This window comes from Corticium candelabrum, chromosome 18 (genome assembly GCF_963422355.1).
Source record: "Corticium candelabrum chromosome 18, ooCorCand1.1, whole genome shotgun sequence".
Taxonomy (NCBI): domain Eukaryota; kingdom Metazoa; phylum Porifera; class Homoscleromorpha; order Homosclerophorida; family Plakinidae; genus Corticium; species Corticium candelabrum.
The window spans coordinates 1,815,646-1,836,973 of record NC_085102.1 but is presented as its reverse complement, the minus strand read 5'-3'; the positions used below and the strand labels follow the sequence as shown (position 1 = coordinate 1,836,973).

The following is a 21,328-nucleotide window of genomic DNA, read 5'->3' as shown; positions in this document are numbered from 1 at the left end:
CGGTTGTTTCTACAACGATAAAAGCCCTGCGACAGCAGGCAAAGAATATCGGACTCAAGGGATACTCTCGCCTACGAAAACAGGATCTTGTAGCGCGTACCTCTGAAATTCGAGGCCAAGAGAATGGAGGTCTAACTCCTAAACCCGTTGTTTTAACAACGATCAAAGCTCTGCTACAGCAGGACAAGAACATCGGACTCAAGAGACACTCTCACTTGGAAAAAGAAGAGCTTGTAGAGTTCATCGCTAGTGCCTGAGACTTACAGATGTCTCAACGAATACAACGTGTCACTCAAACTTTGCGCTACCCAGCTCTGTGTGGTGTAGTAGACAACCCAGAGCAACATCATGCCGATCTACAAAAAAATCGCGAATATCCGACGTTTTCCTGCAAGCCAAGAAAATGGTAAAAGAGCTCCAAAATATTCAATATCGTCTAGCCACTCTCGATAGGTTTCGAAGCAAGATGTTTCGTAAACCCCTGCCGACACGCATCGTGAAGGAAGGAGCCGCCATACTTGAGAAGCAAGACAGCGAACAGGAAAGGACGAACAAAAGACGTAGGATTCTGACATTCAGATTCCGTCGTAAGGTATGAGGTGCCTTCACCGACAGGATAATGAAAAAGTTGACAAACCGCTTGCAGACGTCATTCTACCTTAGCTATTCGTGTCAACAACTGCAGAAAACTAGCTTCTAGTACACCCAGCTAGATATAGCTAGGATCTATCACGACATTACGATCAATTGGAAACAGCGCCAGATGTACCCATGTCGTGGGAGCAGCATTCATGACAGCATGACGTTATGACATGTGCAAGTATAAAAAGATTAAGATTCAAATGAAAGAGCAGCAAATTGTGACAGATGATCCTGGGAAAGAATCAAGTGATCCGGTGGATATAGGGAGGTGAGAGCCTCAAAAGGAATGTGGAGACGATGGATGATGATAAGTTGTTTGGGTAGTCAATGGTTTTAGAGTACTACAGAATGCTAATTGTTAGAAGGGGCGTGTGATGAAAGATGCGCACGCGTAGGATTACCTTTAGAAGCGTACGCTTTCTCAGTTCAGTCTTGTGGCATTAGGCGTATCGATAGAGACAGAAATCATTACTATTGATCAGGTTTCTAAAAGCATTAGAGAAATATCCGTGCTTGTGGAAGTGGATAGTAATTATTACATTAAGCTGCGCATACAACTTCAGATATAAGACTAGCGATGTTTAATCAAAGTAAATCATGTTATAGTTATAAACAAATACTATAAATCTTTTAAGTAATCAAATCTTTACAGTATTTAATAGTAAAAATAGAAATACCAATTGCATGTGACCACAAAGTCAAAAATGATGTTATATACAAGAGTCTGTATTCAAAGTAACAGATAAGAGACGTTCGTGGTGAACTGATTTACTTCTTGCCTAATTCTGGAACTTGACGCAATATCCAAGGTCTGTCTTTCTGAACGTCAGTGTAGACACTATAATGTTCACCACATCCCTTCGACCAGCTGATGAGTCCGATGACGGTGCTTTTTCCGTTAGAGTCGACATGCATCAAACCTCCTCCACTGTCGCCATTACAGGCACCTACACCACCAGATTCATAACCAGTACATAGGTGACTGTTGCGAATATTGATTCCTTGCTTCTTGTAAGCCTCTTCACAGTCTTCTCTTGCAACAATAGGGACTTTAGCACAATGCAACTCATCTGGCTGCAATGAGCTTTTTTCAGTAATACCCCATCCTGTAATAACCATTTCAGTCTTAGAGTTCACAAGAGGAGTGTTGCGCTCGGGGATAACTGCAGTATTAGTGTCAGGTCCAAGTACAACGTCAGCTTCTAGTTCCAGAAGAGCAATGTCATGTTGTGGTGGTTGAAAATCACTGCTTGCTGTGTATTCATCATGAACAAAAGAGTTTGTCACACGAAACACTTGGCCCTCGCCCTCAAGAAATCCACTAAAGTAGTTCTTGGATCCGACCATTGCTAGAACCATAGTCATGTTGGTAAGACAGTGTGCTGCTGTTAAGACCCATCGTTTGTGAACCAGCACACCACCACAACGTTTTGTGCGCTTGTCTGGAGTTAAAAGCATCAGTCCGACCTGCCAGGGCGCAGTCCATTCATCTTGACAGACTGATTTGCCTTCAGTATCCTGAATGGGAGAGTTTGTGTCTCTGCCTCCAAATATTGCTCGTTGAATTTGAGGTACAGATGTAGACGTTCCATCTGGTAAATGAGTATCATTGTCTTCTACATTCTCCTTTGCTTCAATCGATTGCTTTATACTAGAATCCATGACTTGTAATTGTGACTTGAAATCATCAAGAACTGTCTGTAGTTGAGGATGAAAGATATCATTAGCTATTGCTGTCTGTAAATCTTCTGTCCTCAGTGGACTGTCTGATTCTTTCTCTAGAAGCAACAGTTGTGTGTATTTGTATCTGTAGGCGCCTGTAGAAAAAGTAATTAATATTAACGTATTTCACAATGCCTCTGAGTGGTCAAACAGATCTTACTTTGTTTCATAACGGGAGCAGTACTAATCCAAGATGTAGTGATTGTAAGGCAACTGAGTAGTATCTTCAATCCAATCCCGTTCATCTCCTATTGTCAGTGGAGCTGCTTTACCAGTGAACTGTCTGACAGCACAAATCTCCAGTATAAATACAATCATGGCAGGATGTATTAATTAATGCTAATCGCTAAACGTTCAGGCTGGTCAATGACTTGGCATGTCTCACCAGTTTCAACGTTTCCACGAGGACATCAAGCAAACCGCGGATGTGGGCACTAATATAATTACTGGGAAACCCCACATGACGTAATGGCGGTGTAGATTGCGTAGCCTACAACCTACATCTGCCCAACGTTTACTTTTGACTTGTTGATTGAAGACGCCACCTGACTGAGTGCGAGTGCGTCATAACAAGGCCTCGATCTTCGACGCTACAGTACGTCTCCGTATCATACGGTTGGCAACCCTGAGTGTCTGTAACACCAGACGGTCGAGTAGATAGGTAACACGTTCACAATGATCTTGTGCAAACTTGCTGTTTACAAAGTGAGAAAACCGTCAGTCTGGAGTTAGCCGGTCAACGTCATGTATCTGCTTCCGCTCAAAAGGCTCGCGTTGCATTCTCTGACCAGCTGGGGTGCTCTCCGGGTATGCAAATGTAGGACTAGTAATGAACTTTAACGCGACTTTTGACACTATTACATAAATATACGACTTTGTAACCCCGCGGATATTAGCATCAAACCTTACAAGCGAGAGTTCAGAAAACTATACGTTTCCTAACAAGTGTAAAGGTGTCATGATCACGAAGAAGGTCTCTTGCACGACCCACAAAAGCAAACCACCAGATGTACTGTAGTAACATTCCCACGCTTTTCGTTTCGTGAGCACTAGACGTCTACGTACTCTACGTCACTGTGTCGTAGTTTCTCTATCACCACAGCAGCGATTATCAGAGCTGTGGGTGTTCTCAGGCGGTCTCGTCTAGATGGTGATGAGTAACGTCAATAGATTGTCTACTACTTAGTAATAATTAATTTAGAGTGTATAGTATTACATGTAAATGTAGGAACAACCGACACGCTGCTGCACTTCACATACCAAAAATACCACAGACTAACAGACAGTGCAATTGCGGCAACCACTCGAATACTATCTTTATTCAACTTCAGGTACACTACGTATACTTACTACCATAGTACACGTAACCTTTACTACTATAGTAGCTAGTGTCCAACCGCTTACACACAACCTACTTGTAAACTCGATCTCTAGTATGGCGTGTAATCAGTGTCAACATTACGCCGGTATTACTTCTATTTACTTAGGTCGGTCGCACACTCAATGAGGTCGCTTGCTATGTCAATAAGGTCGGTCGTTAGGCAAACAATGAGGTCGGTCGCTAAGTCGATGAGGTCGATGAGGTCTCCTACTTCATGATATCGGTCTGCTAGCCCTAGATGTTGGTCTGTAGATGATGTCCGTCATGACTCATTGATATGTAACAGTCTTGTAGACAAATTTATATCAATAGCGATTTTGACACCCCGTACATGTATAAGTTATTCTAGATCTAAGTTTGGAATGTTTGAAACAAGCGACGATAGATCACGTGACCTTCGCGCACGTGCGTCTTAAAGGCTAAACTTTTAGTTGGGTATGTACGTATGAAACATATTTTTTTCGACCTCACGTATTGAGTGTAGGACCGACCTCATTGAGTGTAAGACCGACCTCATTGAGTAAGTCTACGACCGACCTCATTGAGTATATCTACGACAGACCTCACATGACGTCTAGCTAGGACCGACCGCATTGACTTAGCGACCAATCTCTTGACGTCTCGGACCTACCTCATGACGTTTAGGACCGACCTCATTGACGTATAGAACCGACCTCATTGACTTAGCGACCAACCTCTTGACGTCTCGGACCTACCTCATGACGTATAGGACCGACCTCATTGACGTATAGGACCGACCTCATTGAGTGTGCGACCGACCTAAGTAAATAGAAGTAATACCGGCGTAATGTTGACACTGATTACACGCCATACTAGAGATCGAGTTTACAAGTAGGTTGTGTGTAAGCGGTTGGACACTAGCTACTATAGTAGTAAAGGTTACGTGTACTATGGTAGTAAGTATACGTAGTGTACCTGAAGTTGAATAAAGATAGTATTCGAGTGGTTGCCGCAATTGCACTGTCTGTTAGTCTGTGGTATTTTTGGTATGTGAAGTGCAGCAGCGTGTCGGTTGTTCCTACATTTACATGTAATACTATACACTCTAAATTAATTATTACTAAGTAGTAGACAATCTATTGACGTTACTCATCACCATCTAGACGAGACCGCCTGAGAACACCCACAGCTCTGATAATCGCTGCTGTGGTGATAGAGAAACTACGACACAGTGACGTAGAGTACGTAGACGTCTAGTGCTCACGAAACGAAAAGCGTGGGAATGTTACTACAGTACATCTGGTGGTTTGCTTTTGTGGGTCGTGCAAGAGACCTTCTTCGTGATCATGACACCTTTACACTTGTTAGGAAACGTATAGTTTTCTGAACTCTCGCTTGTAAGGTTTGATGCTAATATCCGCGGGGTTACAAAGTCGTATATTTATGTAATAGTGTCAAAAGTCGCGTTAAAGTTCATTACTAGTCCTACATTTGCATACCCGGAGAGCACCCCAGCTGGTCAGAGAATGCAACGCGAGCCTTTTGAGCGGAAGCAGATACATGACGTTGACCGGCTAACTCCAGACTGACGGTTTTCTCACTTTGTAAACAGCAAGTTTGCACAAGATCATTGTGAACGTGTTACCTATCTACTCGACCGTCTGGTGTTACAGACACTCAGGGTTGCCAACCGTATGATACGGAGACGTACTGTAGCGTCGAAGATCGAGGCCTTGTTATGACGCACTCGCACTCAGTCAGGTGGCGTCTTCAATCAACAAGTCAAAAGTAAACGTTGGGCAGATGTAGGTTGTAGGCTACGCAATCTACACCGCCATTACGTCATGTGGGGTTTCCCAGTAATTATATTAGTGCCCACATCCGCGGTTTGCTTGATGTCCTCGTGGAAACGTTGAAACTGGTGAGACATGCCAAGTCATTGACCAGCCTGAACGTTTAGCGATTAGCATTAATTAATACATCCTGCCATGATTGTATTTATACTGGAGATTTGTGCTGTCAGACAGTTCACTGGTAAAGCAGCTCCACTGACAATAGGAGATGAACGGGATTGGATTGAAGATACTACTCAGTTGCCTTACAATCACTACATCTTGGATTAGTACTGCTCCCGTTATGAAACAAAGTAAGATCTGTTTGACCACTCAGAGGCATTGTGAAATACGTTAATATTAATTACTTTTTCTACAGGCGCCTACAGATACAAATACACACAACTGTTGCTTCTAGAGAAAGAATCAGACAGTCCACTGAGGACAGAAGATTTACAGACAGCAATAGCTAATGATATCTTTCATCCTCAACTACAGACAGTTCTTGATGATTTCAAGTCACAATTACAAGTCATGGATTCTAGTATAAAGCAATCGATTCAAGCAAAGGAGAATGTAGAAGACAATGATACTCATTTACCAGATGGAACGTCTACATCTGTACCTCAAATTCAACGAGCAATATTTGGAGGCAGAGACACAGATTCTCCCATTCAGGATACTGAAGGCAAATCAGTCTGTCAAGATGAATGGACTGCGCCCTGGCAGGTCGGACTGATGCTTTTAACTCCAGACAAGCGCACAAAACGTTGTGGTGGTGTGCTGGTTCACAAACGATGGGTCTTAACAGCAGCACACTGTCTTACCAACATGACTATGGTTCTAGCAATGGTCGGATCCAAGAACTACTTTAGTGGATTTCTTGAGGGCGAGGGCCAAGTGTTTCGTGTGACAAACTCTTTTGTTCATGATGAATACACAGCAAGCAGTGATTTTCAACCACCACAACATGACATTGCTCTTCTGGAACTAGAAGCTGACGTTGTACTTGGACCTGACACTAATACTGCAGTTATCCCCGAGCGCAACACTCCTCTTGTGAACTCTAAGACTGAAATGGTTATTACAGGATGGGGTATTACTGAAAAAAGCTCATTGCAGCCAGATGAGTTGCATTGTGCTAAAGTCCCTATTGTTGCAAGAGAAGACTGTGAAGAGGCTTACAAGAAGCAAGGAATCAATATTCGCAACAGTCACCTATGTACTGGTTATGAATCTGGTGGTGTAGGTGCCTGTAATGGCGACAGTGGAGGAGGGTTGATGCATGTCGACTCTAACGGAAAAAGCACCGTCATCGGACTCATCAGCTGGTCGAAGGGATGTGGTGAACATTATAGTGTCTACACTGACGTTCAGAAACACAGACCTTGGATATTGCGTCAAGTTCCAGAATTAGGCAAGAAGTAAATCAGTTCACCACGAACGTCTCTTATCTGTTACTTTGAATACAGACACTGGTATATAACATCATTTTTTGACTTTGTGGTCACATGCAATTGGTATTTCTATTTTTACTATTAAATACTGTAAAGATTTGATTACTTAAAAGATTTATAGTATTTGTTTATAACTATAACATGATTTACTTTGATTAAACATCGCTAGTCTTATATCTGAAGTTGTATGCGCAGCTTAATGTAATAATTACTATCCACTTCCACAAGCACGGATATTTCTCTATTGCTTTTAGAAACCTGATCAATATTAATGATTTCTGTCTCTATCGATACGCCTAATGCCACAAGACTGAACTGAGAAAGCGTACGCTTCTAAAGGTAATCCTACGCGTGCGCATCTTTCATCACACGCCTCTTCTAACAATTAGCATTCTGTAGTACTCTAAAACCATTGACTACCCAAACAACTTATCATCATCTATCGTCTCCACATTCCTTTTGAGGCTCTCACCTCCCTATATCCACCGGATCACTTGATTCTTTTCCAGGATCATCTGTCACAATTTGCTGCTCTTTCATTTGAATCTTAATCTTTTTATACTTGCACATGTCATAACGTCATGCTGTCATGAATGCTGCTCCCACGACAGGGGTACATCTGGCGCTGCTTCCAATTGATCGTAATGTCGTGATAGATCCTAGCTATATCTAGCTGGGTGTACTAGAAGCTAGTTTTCTGCAGTTGTTGACACGAATAGCTAAGGTAGAATGACGTCTGCAAGCGGTTTGTCAACTTTTTCATTATCCTGTCGGTGAAGGCACCTCATACTTTACGACGGAATCTGAATGTCAGAATCCTACGTCTTTTGTTCGTCCTTTCCTGTTCGCTGTCTTGCTTCTCAAGTATGGCGACTCCTTCCTTCACGATGCGTGTCGGCAGGGGTTTACGAAACATCTTGCTTCGAAACCTATCGAGAGTGGCTAGACGATATTGAATACTTTGGAGCTCTTTCACCATCTTCTTGGCTTGCTGGAAAACGTCGGATATTCGCGATTTTTTGTAGATCGGCATGATATTGCTCTGGGTTGTCTACTACACCACACAGAGCTGAGTAGCGCAAAGTTTGAGTGGCACGTTGTATTCGTTGAGACATTTGTAAGTCTCAGGCACTGGCGATGAACTCTACAAGCTCTCCTTTTGCAGATGAGAGTATCTCTTGAGTCCGATGTTCTTGGCCTGCTGTAGCAGAGCTTTGATCGTTGTTAAAACAACGGGTTTAGGAGTTAGACCTCCATTCTCTGGGCCTCGGATTTCAGAGATACGCGCTACAAGATCCTGTTTTCGTAGGCGAGAGTATTCCTTGAGTCCGATATTCTTTGCCTGCTGTCGCAGGGCTTTTATCGTTGTAGAAACAACGGCTTTTGGGGTTATACCTCCGTTTGCAGTGAATCGGTAATTTATGCTACAGACAATTCTGCTGTTATATTCTGTAGAATGTATTTCTCTAATTGAGCGCAATTTTCCTCTATGGAGCACACCACGCGATTCTGTGGCTATAGACCGTTGATGTCATTTGTCTACTAGGGCGCAAGTCTACTCTATAGAGCACACCACACCATTCTGTGGGTGTATACTGTAGAAGCTATTTGTCTAATAGCGCAACTTTCTCTCTCAGAACTTCCTCCGTATCGGGCGCCTAGGGAGGTGGCCCCCTCGACGGGGGAAGATACTAGACCCTACAAAATATTTCATTATCATTGCTTGCATGCAATCCCAAGCAAGAAAGAGGAACGTTTATATAGATCTTGGCAATACAAAATGATATTTTTAAAAACCATATTTGAGATCTCCTGTACCCACTTCTTGCCATACTCCTAAAGAGGGTATGGCGTAGTGTTTAGTGTCGGTGACAATCAGAATAGATCTTCATCTTTACAGCCGATTTTGCGTTCTGAGAGAACAAGAGCTTAATAGTGTGGACATAAAAAATTGCAAATTCCTGACCTTGCGCTCTCTCATGGAGACGGATCAATCTATCATATCAACAGCAACTCAATTTTATTTGCGCCATTATCAATACTTGTAATTGCTCAACATTTAAACAGTGCATTTATAATAACAATTTTTATTAACACATTTTAGATCTTTTAATATAAATTAATACTTTAATTTTAATACCGGAATTAAAGAAAGAAAGAAAGAAAGAAAGAAAGAAAGAAAGAAAGAAAGAAAGAAAGAAAGAAAGAAAGAAAGAAAGAAAGAAAGAAAGAAAGAAAGAAAGAAAGAAAGAAAGAAATAAGTACATAATTTTTAAAGTACTACTCTCGATGTTGTCAAAAAAATTAGTTTCAATTGTATCAGTTACTTTCTGCAATCAAATATAAGGTGTCTGTATACAAAATTGATGCCAGATTAGTGATTAATCAATTCTAAACAATTCAGATTTTTTGATAATTAATTTCTTATTTAAAACAATACTATATATATACACTGCACAGTAAACAAGATGTTATCTACATTCATCATTTGCATGACGGTAAATATTACAAACACATGCACTACATCAGCAGAGTGCTGAAAAGATGCTAAATATCTAATTGATCTAAAAACTTAATACTTGTACGTAACTTTAAAGTTAAATAATGTTAAATTTAGAATTGGCGCCTCGCTCGCACGATTGTTAAGCCTCGGACCTCATGCATATGATCGTAATATCTCTTTATCAGTTTCTGAAAAACTTGCACACAGTCACTGAAATATGTTGGATAAAGGAAATCGACCTGCAAAATTCAATTAATAAGTAATTGATGTTGATTTGTATAAACATAACATAAATCATTAAGTAATTGTGTTTGATAATTATCTACATATTTTGCAAATTGCAAGCCGACAGCAGCACTACACTTTGAGATGTACACGTACTCACTCTGAATTTCCAATTTGATCAAATGAGATGAAGGACGTTACAAGTAGACACGCCCACTTGCCCGTGACTATTCTTTTTCGTCAACTTGCTTTGCTTTTGAGCTCGTACGGCAGACATTTACGTAAAAGAACGACGACCCCAACCTTTGAACGCAGTCGAGAAGTTGCGCGACGTTCTTGAAACGTATTCGCCACAACTTAATAAGCCACGCCCAAAACGTGAAGCCAGTACGTTTACAAACGACGGCTCCAATATTGCTTACGCTCCTTGTCTACTACAGCACTGCACAAATAACTGATACTGCAAGGCCAACAAGTCAAATCGATCGAAAGCGATAACTTCATCGCCCACAAGTGTCAGTTCATCACACCCCAATATGATGAGCGCATCTCCCATGGTTGGTTATCGCTTCTCGGCCTTTTGGCTAAGATCAAGTGTAGTATCTGTTCTTCTCAGTTTAATCTCTGAGACGCCGGGCATAGCTCGGCTCCAAGATTAACTCAATCTTTGGAACTTGGGACAGGGATGGCAGCTTGCTGCGCCCGTCCCGCGCATTGTCTCATTTTTGCACTCCTTCTGGGTTCAGTGCATCCCCTTTCGGGGAATACTAAAAATAATAAAAGAAGAGGTGTAGATCACCCAGGGGTCGTCTGGGTGATCGTTATAAGAGCTCGAGCCGAACAGAGGCTGTGCATATATATACACTGTAGTAGGTAGGATATTGTAAAGTGCTTAAACAATTAATAATAAGAGCGGCTGTTGGTAACCCTAAAAGCAGTATAATCGACGTAGGCTGTTACACCTGGTTCGCGATGCACTCCTCACAGTTCAAGGCTGGCAGTGCAGCGTAACAGCAATGGCACTGAGGGCATCGTGACGCAAACTGCGACTTTAGCGTTGCCGTACAGTTGATGGAACCCGAGCCGCACTGGGAACAGACTAGGCGATGTTTTTTGTCAAGCATCCATTGCACAATTATTGATGCTGTTTCCTTAATCGTCGACAGCAAAGTTTCCTCCACCAATTAAAGTAGCAGTATACTAATAGTAGCTATATATAACCTTTGCTATCAATAACTGGAATAATAGGCTACAACTGACTCTTGTCATATGCAATATTATAAAAATTTTACTCTTATCAATCATAATTGTAAACGGCTATTTCTTAAGCCTAATGTCTTATTGATTTGAGAAAAATATTAAATGCCGACAACCACTTTCAAATTTGATTGTTAAATATAGAAATGATAAAATAGATAGATACGTCCGGAGTATCTATCAGAAAAGAAGATTCGTTTGTTTTAGAAATTCCTTTTAACACCTTTTGAAAAACACTATACTTAATGCTTTAAAACGAGTTGATCTTAACACCTACTGAAATCTTTATTACACATGCGCTTGGCGACTCATAAATGCTAATCTCGGCCTATAGCAAAGAAACCTACGTAGGTTAGGATATCTTCAAAGTAAACTACACGCAAGCTAAACAGCTGTAATAGCTGAAGAGGGACTCTTTATTTTACGCCTTAAATGAGTTCGCTAAATATAACGAAAGTATCTATAGGATGCTAGAATCTGTGTTCTTTCAGCAGACTTGATCTTTTCTTATCTCACACAAAGTGAGGCTACACCGCAATAAAATTGAACGGAAAGTAGCGTCAGCCTTCATTCTTTTGATTTATACGATGAGAAACAGGAACAGTATTTAGTATAAAGAATGTTAGATAGTTCGATCTCTTCCACTTCCAGAAAGATGGCCAACACGTCTCTTGCGGTTCCTTGTCGTCAGTTGGTAGCCAGACCCGACAAGGCTGTGACGTTCAAACTGCGGCTAGGTTGAGTGTTACAGGTGCAGAATTTGTTTTAGTGTACCCATAGGCAATCATGAAGACGGTGTATCCAAAACATAATCCACTACTAAGACCTAAACGACGCCTACTTAGCTAGATTGAATTTGATCCTATGTAACAGAGGCGTGGCTAAAGCTTTAGCCAGCAAGGTCGTAGCATCCAGTCCTGCCGCATGGCCGGACAGGTTCCCAGAAAGATGACATTTGCCAGAGGCACAATGCAATCAACATCCGGTCTGATGTATAGATGATTAAAAAAGTATTGACGAAAGTAATATATAATATTGGTTACTACTAACTATACTGTAAGTGCATACAAATATATTTTGATGATCCCATCAAATATAAGGTTCTATCAAATAACTAAATGTTTACATAATGCTCTCTAGCATTAGATTTTGATACACATTCGGAAATTTGATCATATAATGAACGTGTTTGGTCACATGTTAACGCATGCTAGGCCACACCCATTTAACCCTTCCGCGACTTCTTAATATTATTAACACGATCACCTGACAAATTAACGCTGATCACATTTTTACAAGAATGTAAGTAATTAGACTAATTGTCTAGCGCTCGCACGTACACTACAGTGGCTTATTTATTATTCGCAACTGTAGCCACATTGTAGAAGCAGAAATTGCAATACATACACATTTGAAAATCATGTTAATTGCGCTTTCGAATGATACATTTATTGTGACTATTGCTAATACAAGTTAGGCAGAACAGTTATAACTTTTGCTCCTAGTGCCTTGAGCCGCCAGTGGCATCACAAGCTTTAAGTTGTCTATAGTCAAGCCTCCCTATTGCCATTTTCTCCGAAACTGTATAGAGAGATGTAAAATATCAATTACAAAAAATTAACCTGTTAATTCATAAAATGGGGAAATTGAAAAGACTATTACCTAACTCCAAGCTGACCACAATATCAGCTAGAAATTTAATCCAATTTAATTAATCGAAATTTAGTCTATTCACAAGCAATCTTCATAATGTCAGCATTATTACGTAAGTCCTCATTTCTAAACATTGCTAAGAAACCGAAGAGTACGTATATCGTGTTGATTCACTATCTAATAAAGTTGTAGTGACCTCTCCGCGTTTCTTACTGTAGACATTAACCTCTTTACTTAAATTTGATCTATAGTAATTGATTTATATTTGCTGCAAACAAAGATATAATGTTATATAAAAGTATTTAATTTAACAATTCTAGTAATGTTAACTGAATCGAGTAGTGATAAATTGAAAACTTCAGTATGTCTAAAGCTGAGTACAAACTAACCAGAAATGGAGGAAACTCACATATTCATAAGAATAGGATACATCGCGACCTTTTGATCGCAATGCAGTTCCCATTGTGGACAGGACTGTTGTCGATCGCGATCGGGTCGGGGCGATCGAATCTCGATTCACCTGGCGGTTTTAACGGGGTATGAGAACTGTCAGACTGCATACACTAAATTACCTAAAATGAGGACACCATTTAGAGATTTTGCAAATAGTGTTGAACAACATAGATAAAATTGAAAAGCCTTCTACAACATGAGTATTTAATGCTTTTAAGAATGCCATAATGTCTGCATATGAAAGAAGCAACATTGACATGCTGTTCATAGTTTTCGTTACGGGGAAATTTTATATAATTATTGATAACACTATATAATTTAGTTTTACACTGTGTGACAGTCACCGCCATAACTGAGTTTGATAGTAGTTTAGTATCGGTAAAAGTTGGTTTGCCGATACCTTGCGCGCGGGTCTGGCATCTCAAAAGGCTAACGGAAGTGTTCTGTTATGGCGACTCGTGTCAGAGGCATTTGGTCATACTTTTGGTTTTGGTAGTAAAACTAATTACACTTCGCGTAAAATTAGCACAGAAAGCGATTCGAGAGGTGAGACTAGTCTCGCGTAGCCAGACCCCTTTCCACCGCGTCCTCCCAGGCAAAATGGGGTCTGGTGAACGGCCTTTGATGTCGCTGTGTGCCGCGTAGCCAGAAATCGGCTATCTAGAAACCGGATTTTGTTTTTCAAACGCTTCACTAAAGACGAGACTGTTATGCACGCAGTGCAATCCTATCTCAATTAGCTTCTCTTGTTTCGTAGAGAACAACTCGAAGACTACAGCTAGAGTCGTTGCTGTTTGTGAAATCTGCATGTTTACAGCAGCGATTAAACGCGGCCGCGGGAACGTTGACGTCGACAGGCCTCGATTTCATGCAGCCATGATCGACGTCCTGCGATCTAGTGTTGTGCGCTCGTGTCACAGCGGAGACTGAATGCGAACGTACTGGATGGATGCGAACGTACTCGGTGCTGTTTGCTGCTTGCTGTTTTTTGACGTCTAAAGCGACCGCAGACAGTCCAGAGTGAGCGATATCTGGAAGGGCTTGGAGCTGCATGACGTCATCGAAACAAGATGAGTCGTCTTTCTGTGTTTGAGTAATCATTTCATGTGTTTTGTGCTTTGCTTTGGTGAACACATACAGTAGCAACCAGGAAGAGACCACATTGACAGAAATGTTGGACGTCCCAAGGTGGTACAGATTCGATGTGTTGTTGGGAAGAGCTTTAGATTTCGCGTGTTCTTGCAGCATAACTTCCAGAGTATGTGGAGCTTCAGGGAGACTACTTCCATCCAACTGTTTTCTCTTGCTCAACAAGGTGATAGCATCTGGTGGTTTCATCAAACACAAAACCACGTCGACATGTCAGACAGTTATGTTTCATTGCATGATTTATGATCATGCATGCAGCGCTACATGATCTAGAATTTTAGACAGTTATTACAACATGCTGTTATTTATTTCACTGGAAGGTCAAAACTACAGCAAGTACCACAGTCACAACTAAGTACACAAACATCACAACAACCACATCCTTTTCCTGCACTGTCTTCACTACCAGCAAATAAAAAATCAGCAAATAAGCACTTCCTACCACAAGTTGTAAAATTTTGTCCATACTTCTTCATCGAGGATAAAACTGTCCTGTGCAGATGCCCATATACAAGCAGTGCAGTTGCTGTCAAGCCATCTCTTCCAGTTCGCCCAGTCTCTTGAACATAATCTTCAATGAGTCTTGGAGGACTCCAATGAACAATCCACCTAATTTTGGGAATGTCAACACCCATCCCAAATGCTGTTGTAGCTATCAGAACTCTCAATGTGCTGTCTACTTTACTAAATGATATCAAACTTTTTCTTACATCCCGACTGTGGAGGCACTCGAATACATATCAACTAGACGGAATTCTTGCAAATCAATACAATCTGATAGAAATGTACAGTGGGATCCCAACTTTGATCTGAGCTGAAGATACAGTGACCAAGTGTTATCTATTTAGTACAAAAGATATAGTAAAAAACTCTAGACTAGTTATATATGGACTACCATATATGTATATCTATGAATTAATACATGATGATCATGCAGTATACGCATGCAGTGTTGATCGTTACGTAAAGGTTACTCAGGGCCAGGCAGATATCATATAATGTATAAAGGTAAGTAGTAGAGACTTGCGTGTTCCACAGATTGACATGCAGTGTCAAAAGTAAAGTCTGCAACCCAAGCTGCTTCCGTTCATATTACTCCAATCACAACGTGGTCTCTTCCTGGTTGCTACTGTATGTGTTCACCAAAGCAAAGCACAAAACACATGAAATGATTACTCAAACACAGAAAGACGACTCATCTTGTTTCGATGACGTCATGCAGCTCCAAGCCCTTCCAGATATCGCTCACTCTGGACTGTCTGCGGTCGCTTTAGACGTCAAAAAACAGCAAACAGCAAACAGCACCGAGTACGTTCGCATCCATCCAGTACGTTCGCATTCAGTCTCCGTTGTGACACGAGCGCACAACACTAGATCGCAGGACGTCGATCATGGCTGCATGAAATCGAGGCCTGTCGACGTCAACGTTCCCGCGGCCGCGTTTAATCGCTGCTGTAAACATGCAGATTTCACAAACAGCAACGACTCTAGCTGTAGTCTTCGAGTTGTTCTCTACGAAACAAGAGAAGCTAATTGAGATAGGATTGCACTGCGTGCATACCAGTCTCGTCTTTAGTGAAGCGTCTAAGAAACAAAATTCAGTCTTCAGATAGCCGATATCTGGCTACGCGGCACACAGCGACATCAAAGGCCGTTCACCAGACCCCATTTCGCCTGGGAGGACGCGGCGGAAAGGGGTCTGGCTACGCGAGACTAAGGTGGGACAAGATCAATACTTCACGTTTTGAAGAACACCTACATATAGAAAGCAACCTCACAATTGTAGGCTGCGGGATAATTTCGAAATTGGTGTAGACAAGATAATCTGCAGTCAAATATCAATGGAGCAATGCCGAAACGACAACACTATCGAGAGTAGCTAGATTTTGTTTAGACCTGAATGATCTCGTGAAAGGTGTATAAATTTGGCAGTTGTTTATATATTTACTGTTAGTAAAGCGTTTGCCTCGTTTTCCTGTTGTCCATACGTGGCCTATTTTTGGCATGTTATTGGTATGGAAATGTGTTGTTTCACATAAGATAAGCACATGATGCATGTACAAAGACTTTAAGAAAAAATGGTTAGATAAATTGTCTGCCAGTGTTACTCATGTAGTTAAATCAATCAACAAACGTTTAAAAATTTAAAGAAACCTTGAATTTTGTAGCTTCTTAAAAGAGAAGACTTAACGTAAAGCAAATGGCTTGATTGGTACAAAAAAGTTAATTTAATTATTTACGTTAATTGAAAAAGAACATATTGATATTTAATGGTGTTCACTAAAATGACTGAGCCAACACAACGTTCGCCATGCATATTCACACGCTTGTCAATATAATGGAACTGCTCTACTAAACATAAAAATTAACACCTGTTAACTGCACTTTTGATAATATTGTTAATACTAATTAATACCAAAATAGTAATAAAATACACTGAACTCCTGTAATGGTATTTGTTATCGCATTTTTATTTTTTGACATTAAATTGTAAAATAATTTAAGTTGCATTAACCTTATCAATATATTCATTTTTTGCGTTTCAATGTAACGAAGGTAACAGGTGTTAGTGTCAAAAATAATTACAGCATTGTGAAGATAGCTATCTTATCAAATCGTTTTCTGTAAGAGAGTGTTGATCTGTGACCTATTTTTTCAACACCGTGCAAATAGGATATCAATTTCAACATTCGTTTTTATACATTTGTCGCATATTGGTATCAAAAATTACTTCATAGAGATTGCTATATAAACGGAGATTGAACTAAATTCTATTAGCTTCCTATTTTCTAACGGTTGACGATCTCTAGACAACAGATACCAACATTGCATCTCAAAGCTATCAATTTTCTGACAGATCCAGTGAAATTGCAGTACACAGATATCTGGATATAAGATCAAAGCAAGAGCAATTCTCAACTTCTGTACTGAAGCATATTGATACAAAGTTTGTATTTCCAAAATGTCGAGAAATTGTCGTGCGAAACAACTATCGATAAGATCGATCATGGTGTCAGCTCTTATCATCAATTTGTGTATATCGGAGAGGCAAGACAAAAGTTTCAAGAAACGAAGTGTACGATACGATATCGGTGTAATACTGACGGAATCTGATGATAATGAGATTATTAGCAATACGAGTTCTTTTCAACTTGGTGTTAACACAAGAGGATGGCAAATTTTCGACAGTTGGAAAATCAACGAACCCCTTGCAGAATTGTATGGAAAGATTACTTACAGCGTTAACATTGGAAACAGGAAACGACAACATTTACTAGTTTCGGGAGGTACTTTACCTCTTACACAGTTGAGAAACAAGCCCGGCGTTTTTTCAAACTGGTTGTACACAGTAAACATCAACTCGTGGCAAACCGTGGATAATGGCGATTTTCCTCCGTTAGGCTCATCTCCGGTCATGATTCAACTTTGCTCCAAGATTATTGCTTTTGAATTTGAGTTCATATTTGAAAACTCTAACTCAATAAATGTGTGGATATTTGAAACAATCTTACTCAACTGGCAAAAAGTACAAGTTCACGGTCGACCTCCTTTCTGGTTGTATCATCGAAACAAAATCGAATGGCATCTGAACGTCGCTGCGGTTTCCGTTTATCAGTCAGCAACTAATTGCCAATGCCATCAGTCCGCATTCGTTATGTTGAATCCCTCCGACTTTAGAAAAGCTATGCATGAAGTGCGATGTGTAAGTCGCGAAAAGACTGAAAGGTACCAGTGGATTAATATCAAATCTAGCTCTGGAGAAACGTTACATTCTCCAGTCACGTTTTTAGCTTCTTCCTATTTAAGTACCATCTTTATCTATGTTCCGGCTAAACAAACGTTGTGGAAATTTGAAAATAGGACATGGAAAAATGAAATGGCAGTTCCGTATCAACCATTTCACGACACATCTCAATCACAACCGTTTGGCTGTGCTCTTGCAATGAACAACAGTCGTTTTATCATTTTCAACATTCTCGATAAGAAAGTACTAAATTTCGATTTGAAACGTAATGAAGTTACTATGGAAGACGTTGCAGGCGACATTCCTGATAAACGGTATAGGGTAATGACTAACACTATTGGAGATCGAAACACAATCATCGTCTTTACAGTCGATTTGCTTTCTGACAGAACAAGAGTATGGACATTCACCTACGAACATAAAGTTTGGATATGGAAAAGATTGCCGAGTCCTGATCTTATGCCTGCTTTGGGAGAAGTATCAACTTATTCTCTTAAGAAAAACGATTTCACATCTGCACCACTATTCATAGAAAGAATTGACCAAGGGATATGGAGTGCAGCTGTATGGAAATTAGACTTAACTAGCATGCAGTGGTGGAAAAGACAAGTTTCCAATTATATACACATTCCTGATAAGAATAAAAGCCTTTATGAAGCCAGCTGTTGGATCGGTAGATGCTGCTTTGTTGCACTTTCTTCCCATGTAAACGAAGGAGTAATGAAAGCGTGGATCTATAATTCTACTGAAAACAAAGTGAGATTACTGATATCAACTTCTTCAATAAGAGCTACCTCGTCAATGTCATTCGTTTCAGTCAATAGCACTACTGCTATACTATTTGCCGGAAGAAAAGTTAATAAGGACACTGCGGCTGTTTTCAACGAAACATGGATAATTCAACTTCAACCAATGTTTCAGTTGAGACAAGCTATCGGAGAAACGCTTTATTCTGCTCGACCTAGCGCACGTTTTGATCATGCAGCGGTGATAATGCAGTCCAAAATGTATGTATTTGGTGGGCGAAATGCTTTCGGAGATTGTCTAAATGATCTGTGGATGTTTGATGTCAACACACAAATATGGTTAGAACAGAAAGCTGACAATAGAGGACCAAATGTCACGAACGCCCTGACATGCGATAATTATGCAGCTGCAACACCAGGTCAACTACTAATAACTGTAAAGTACTTTTACGGATATGAAATTGCTAGTTACAAGCGTTACGGACTAGAAACATGGATGTTTTTTGTGCAAGCTAAAACGTGGCATCTCATTGCACCTTCTGAATTAGATGAACATTCAGCTACGCTGGTGTCCGGAATATTATCAAAAACGCTCTATTGGAGAGGATTTCTCGTCATGTTTGACTTATTCCAAAGAAATATCAGATATTTAGCAGTCAGATGTCCAGCAGGATTTACCTCAGCTGACATATCAAACGAACCCTGTCATTTCTGTACAAAAGGATATTACAGAGAAACGACATTTTCTGATCAAGACTGTGTTCCGTGTCCAAACGGTCTAACAACGATTAGCACGGGAGCTCGGAACATCGAACAATGTAACTTGTGTAATGTAGATCACTGCAAATATGGCAAGTGTGTACCCGATTTCAGCGAAAAACGTCTGAGACCAGCCTGTCAATGTTACGTTGGTTTTACTGGTTCTACATGCCAATATCCTACCTACTTGCTAATTGGAGCAGGAATTATTCTGTTAGTGGCAGTGGCTTCTGCTGGTGTAACGGCTTATCTCCTAGTGCTAAATAGAAGAAAAGAGAGCGAGCGTGCTTTGCGAAATGAAGTACAATTGTTGACAAACGCATGGCAAATACATGAAGACGAAGTAATTTCAGAAGAACTACTTGGATCCGGAGCATCTGGTAGCGTTTACAAAGCTTTCTACAGAAATATCACTGTTGCTGTAAAGAAAATGGTAGCTGTTGGTTTTCCTAAGTCTATAGAAGACTTTGAAATGGAGATAATGTTTATGAGAACTGTAAGACACAAGAATATTGTTCTCTTCATTGGCGCAGGAAAGTCACAACCAGGAGACGATCCTTTTCTTGTCATGGAATATATGGAGCGAGGATCTCTAAGAAATGTACTATACGATTTATCGATTGACATCGACTATGATCGTAAGCTTTCATTTGCCATGGATGCAGCAAGAGGTATGCATTTTCTTCACACGTTGGAACCGCATCGAATACATCGAGATTTGAAAAGCGATAATCTACTTGTAAGCAAAGACTGGATTGTTAAAGTAGCCGATTTTGGTTTAGGTAGGGCGGTTACTGGTAGCGTCAAACAAAACTATAAACAACAGATTAGACGCCACAATCGTTTAGGTCTCCAACACATTTCTCTACTTCCAAAACGAGAAGGTTTATCTTTTGCAGGTGTTGGAACTGCGAGATGGCGAGCTCCAGAATTGACTCGTCGCGAGCCCTACGATATTGCAGTAGACGTTTACAGGTATTACAGCTTAATTAATTAAACGCATTTATTAAAGAAGATAACTATGTAATATCAACATTATCTATCTGCAGTTTTGGAATTGTGTTGTGGGAAATCTGGACCAGACAGCTTCCATTCGATCAATACAGATTTGATTATGAAGTGTGCAATGCAGCGGTTAACAACGAAAGACCTGTAATTCCTCGAGATTGTCCACAACAGTTAACGATGATTATTAAAAATTGCTGGTCACCCAAACCATCTGATAGAATTTCGTTTGGCCAAGTCATTTCGCAACTCGAATCTCTTGAGAACATCTAGATGACAACCTTGGAGTTCAAAAGGAGAATCAATTTATTGTTAGAACACAATTCCATGCAAGTATAGCAAAGCTTATGGTTGTCGTTTTAAAACTTCAAAAATTTGTTGTTGGAATTTGTATAGTAGCATATAACTTTTGCAATTAGCCACTTGTATCATTTGAAATTGTTGTTTGTAATATATATGGCAGCACGTCAATACTGCAAGCGGAAACACTTGATAAACAGCAATTTACCGTGCTGTGCAAGTCGTCAAGAAAACGGAACATATTGTTAACCAAGCCTAAGCTTCTTCACCGGACGTTACGTTAGCCAGCCAACCTTTCTGGAAATCGCATTCTGAAACAAAGCTTGACGTCTAACTTCTTCTAGAATGCTCCTTCGCCAGACTTTAGGGAATATGCATAATACGTTTCGGTATGGAAATTTAGAACACAACAAAATACAAGAATTAAGCTCTGTTCACAGTACGACGCTAGCACGATCGTCGTGCGAGCGTCCTGGACGCTGGCGATGAGCGAGCGTCAGCGTCAATCTTTGAACATGTCAGCGTCTGCGGCGCTCTT

The 21,328-nt window shown here is 40.4% G+C and overlaps 2 protein-coding genes and 1 non-coding gene across 3 annotated transcripts; 2 read left to right on the top strand and 1 right to left on the bottom strand.

The window, feature by feature from the left end:
- Positions 1-1,319: 1,319 nt before the first annotated feature.
- Positions 1,320-2,325, bottom strand: LOC134194254 (trypsin-7-like). The gene has a single exon (XM_062663182.1). It carries the CDS (start codon positions 2,302-2,304, stop codon positions 1,411-1,413), a length of 894 nt encoding a protein of 297 aa, XP_062519166.1. The 5' UTR covers positions 2,305-2,325; the 3' UTR covers positions 1,320-1,410.
- Positions 2,326-5,750: 3,425 nt separating this feature from the next.
- LOC134194348 (trypsin-7-like) lies at positions 5,751-7,155 on the top strand. The gene is made up of 2 exons (XM_062663275.1): positions 5,751-5,852; positions 5,918-7,155. Exons 1-2 carry the CDS (start codon positions 5,768-5,770, stop codon positions 6,964-6,966), a joined length of 1,134 nt encoding a protein of 377 aa, XP_062519259.1. The 5' UTR covers positions 5,751-5,767; the 3' UTR covers positions 6,967-7,155.
- A 3,132-nt stretch (positions 7,156-10,287) lies between these two features.
- Positions 10,288-10,479, top strand: LOC134194416 (U2 spliceosomal RNA). The gene has a single exon (XR_009972196.1). It is a non-coding gene; the product is annotated as a U2 spliceosomal RNA (small nuclear RNA).
- The last annotated feature ends 10,849 nt before the right edge of the window (positions 10,480-21,328 follow it).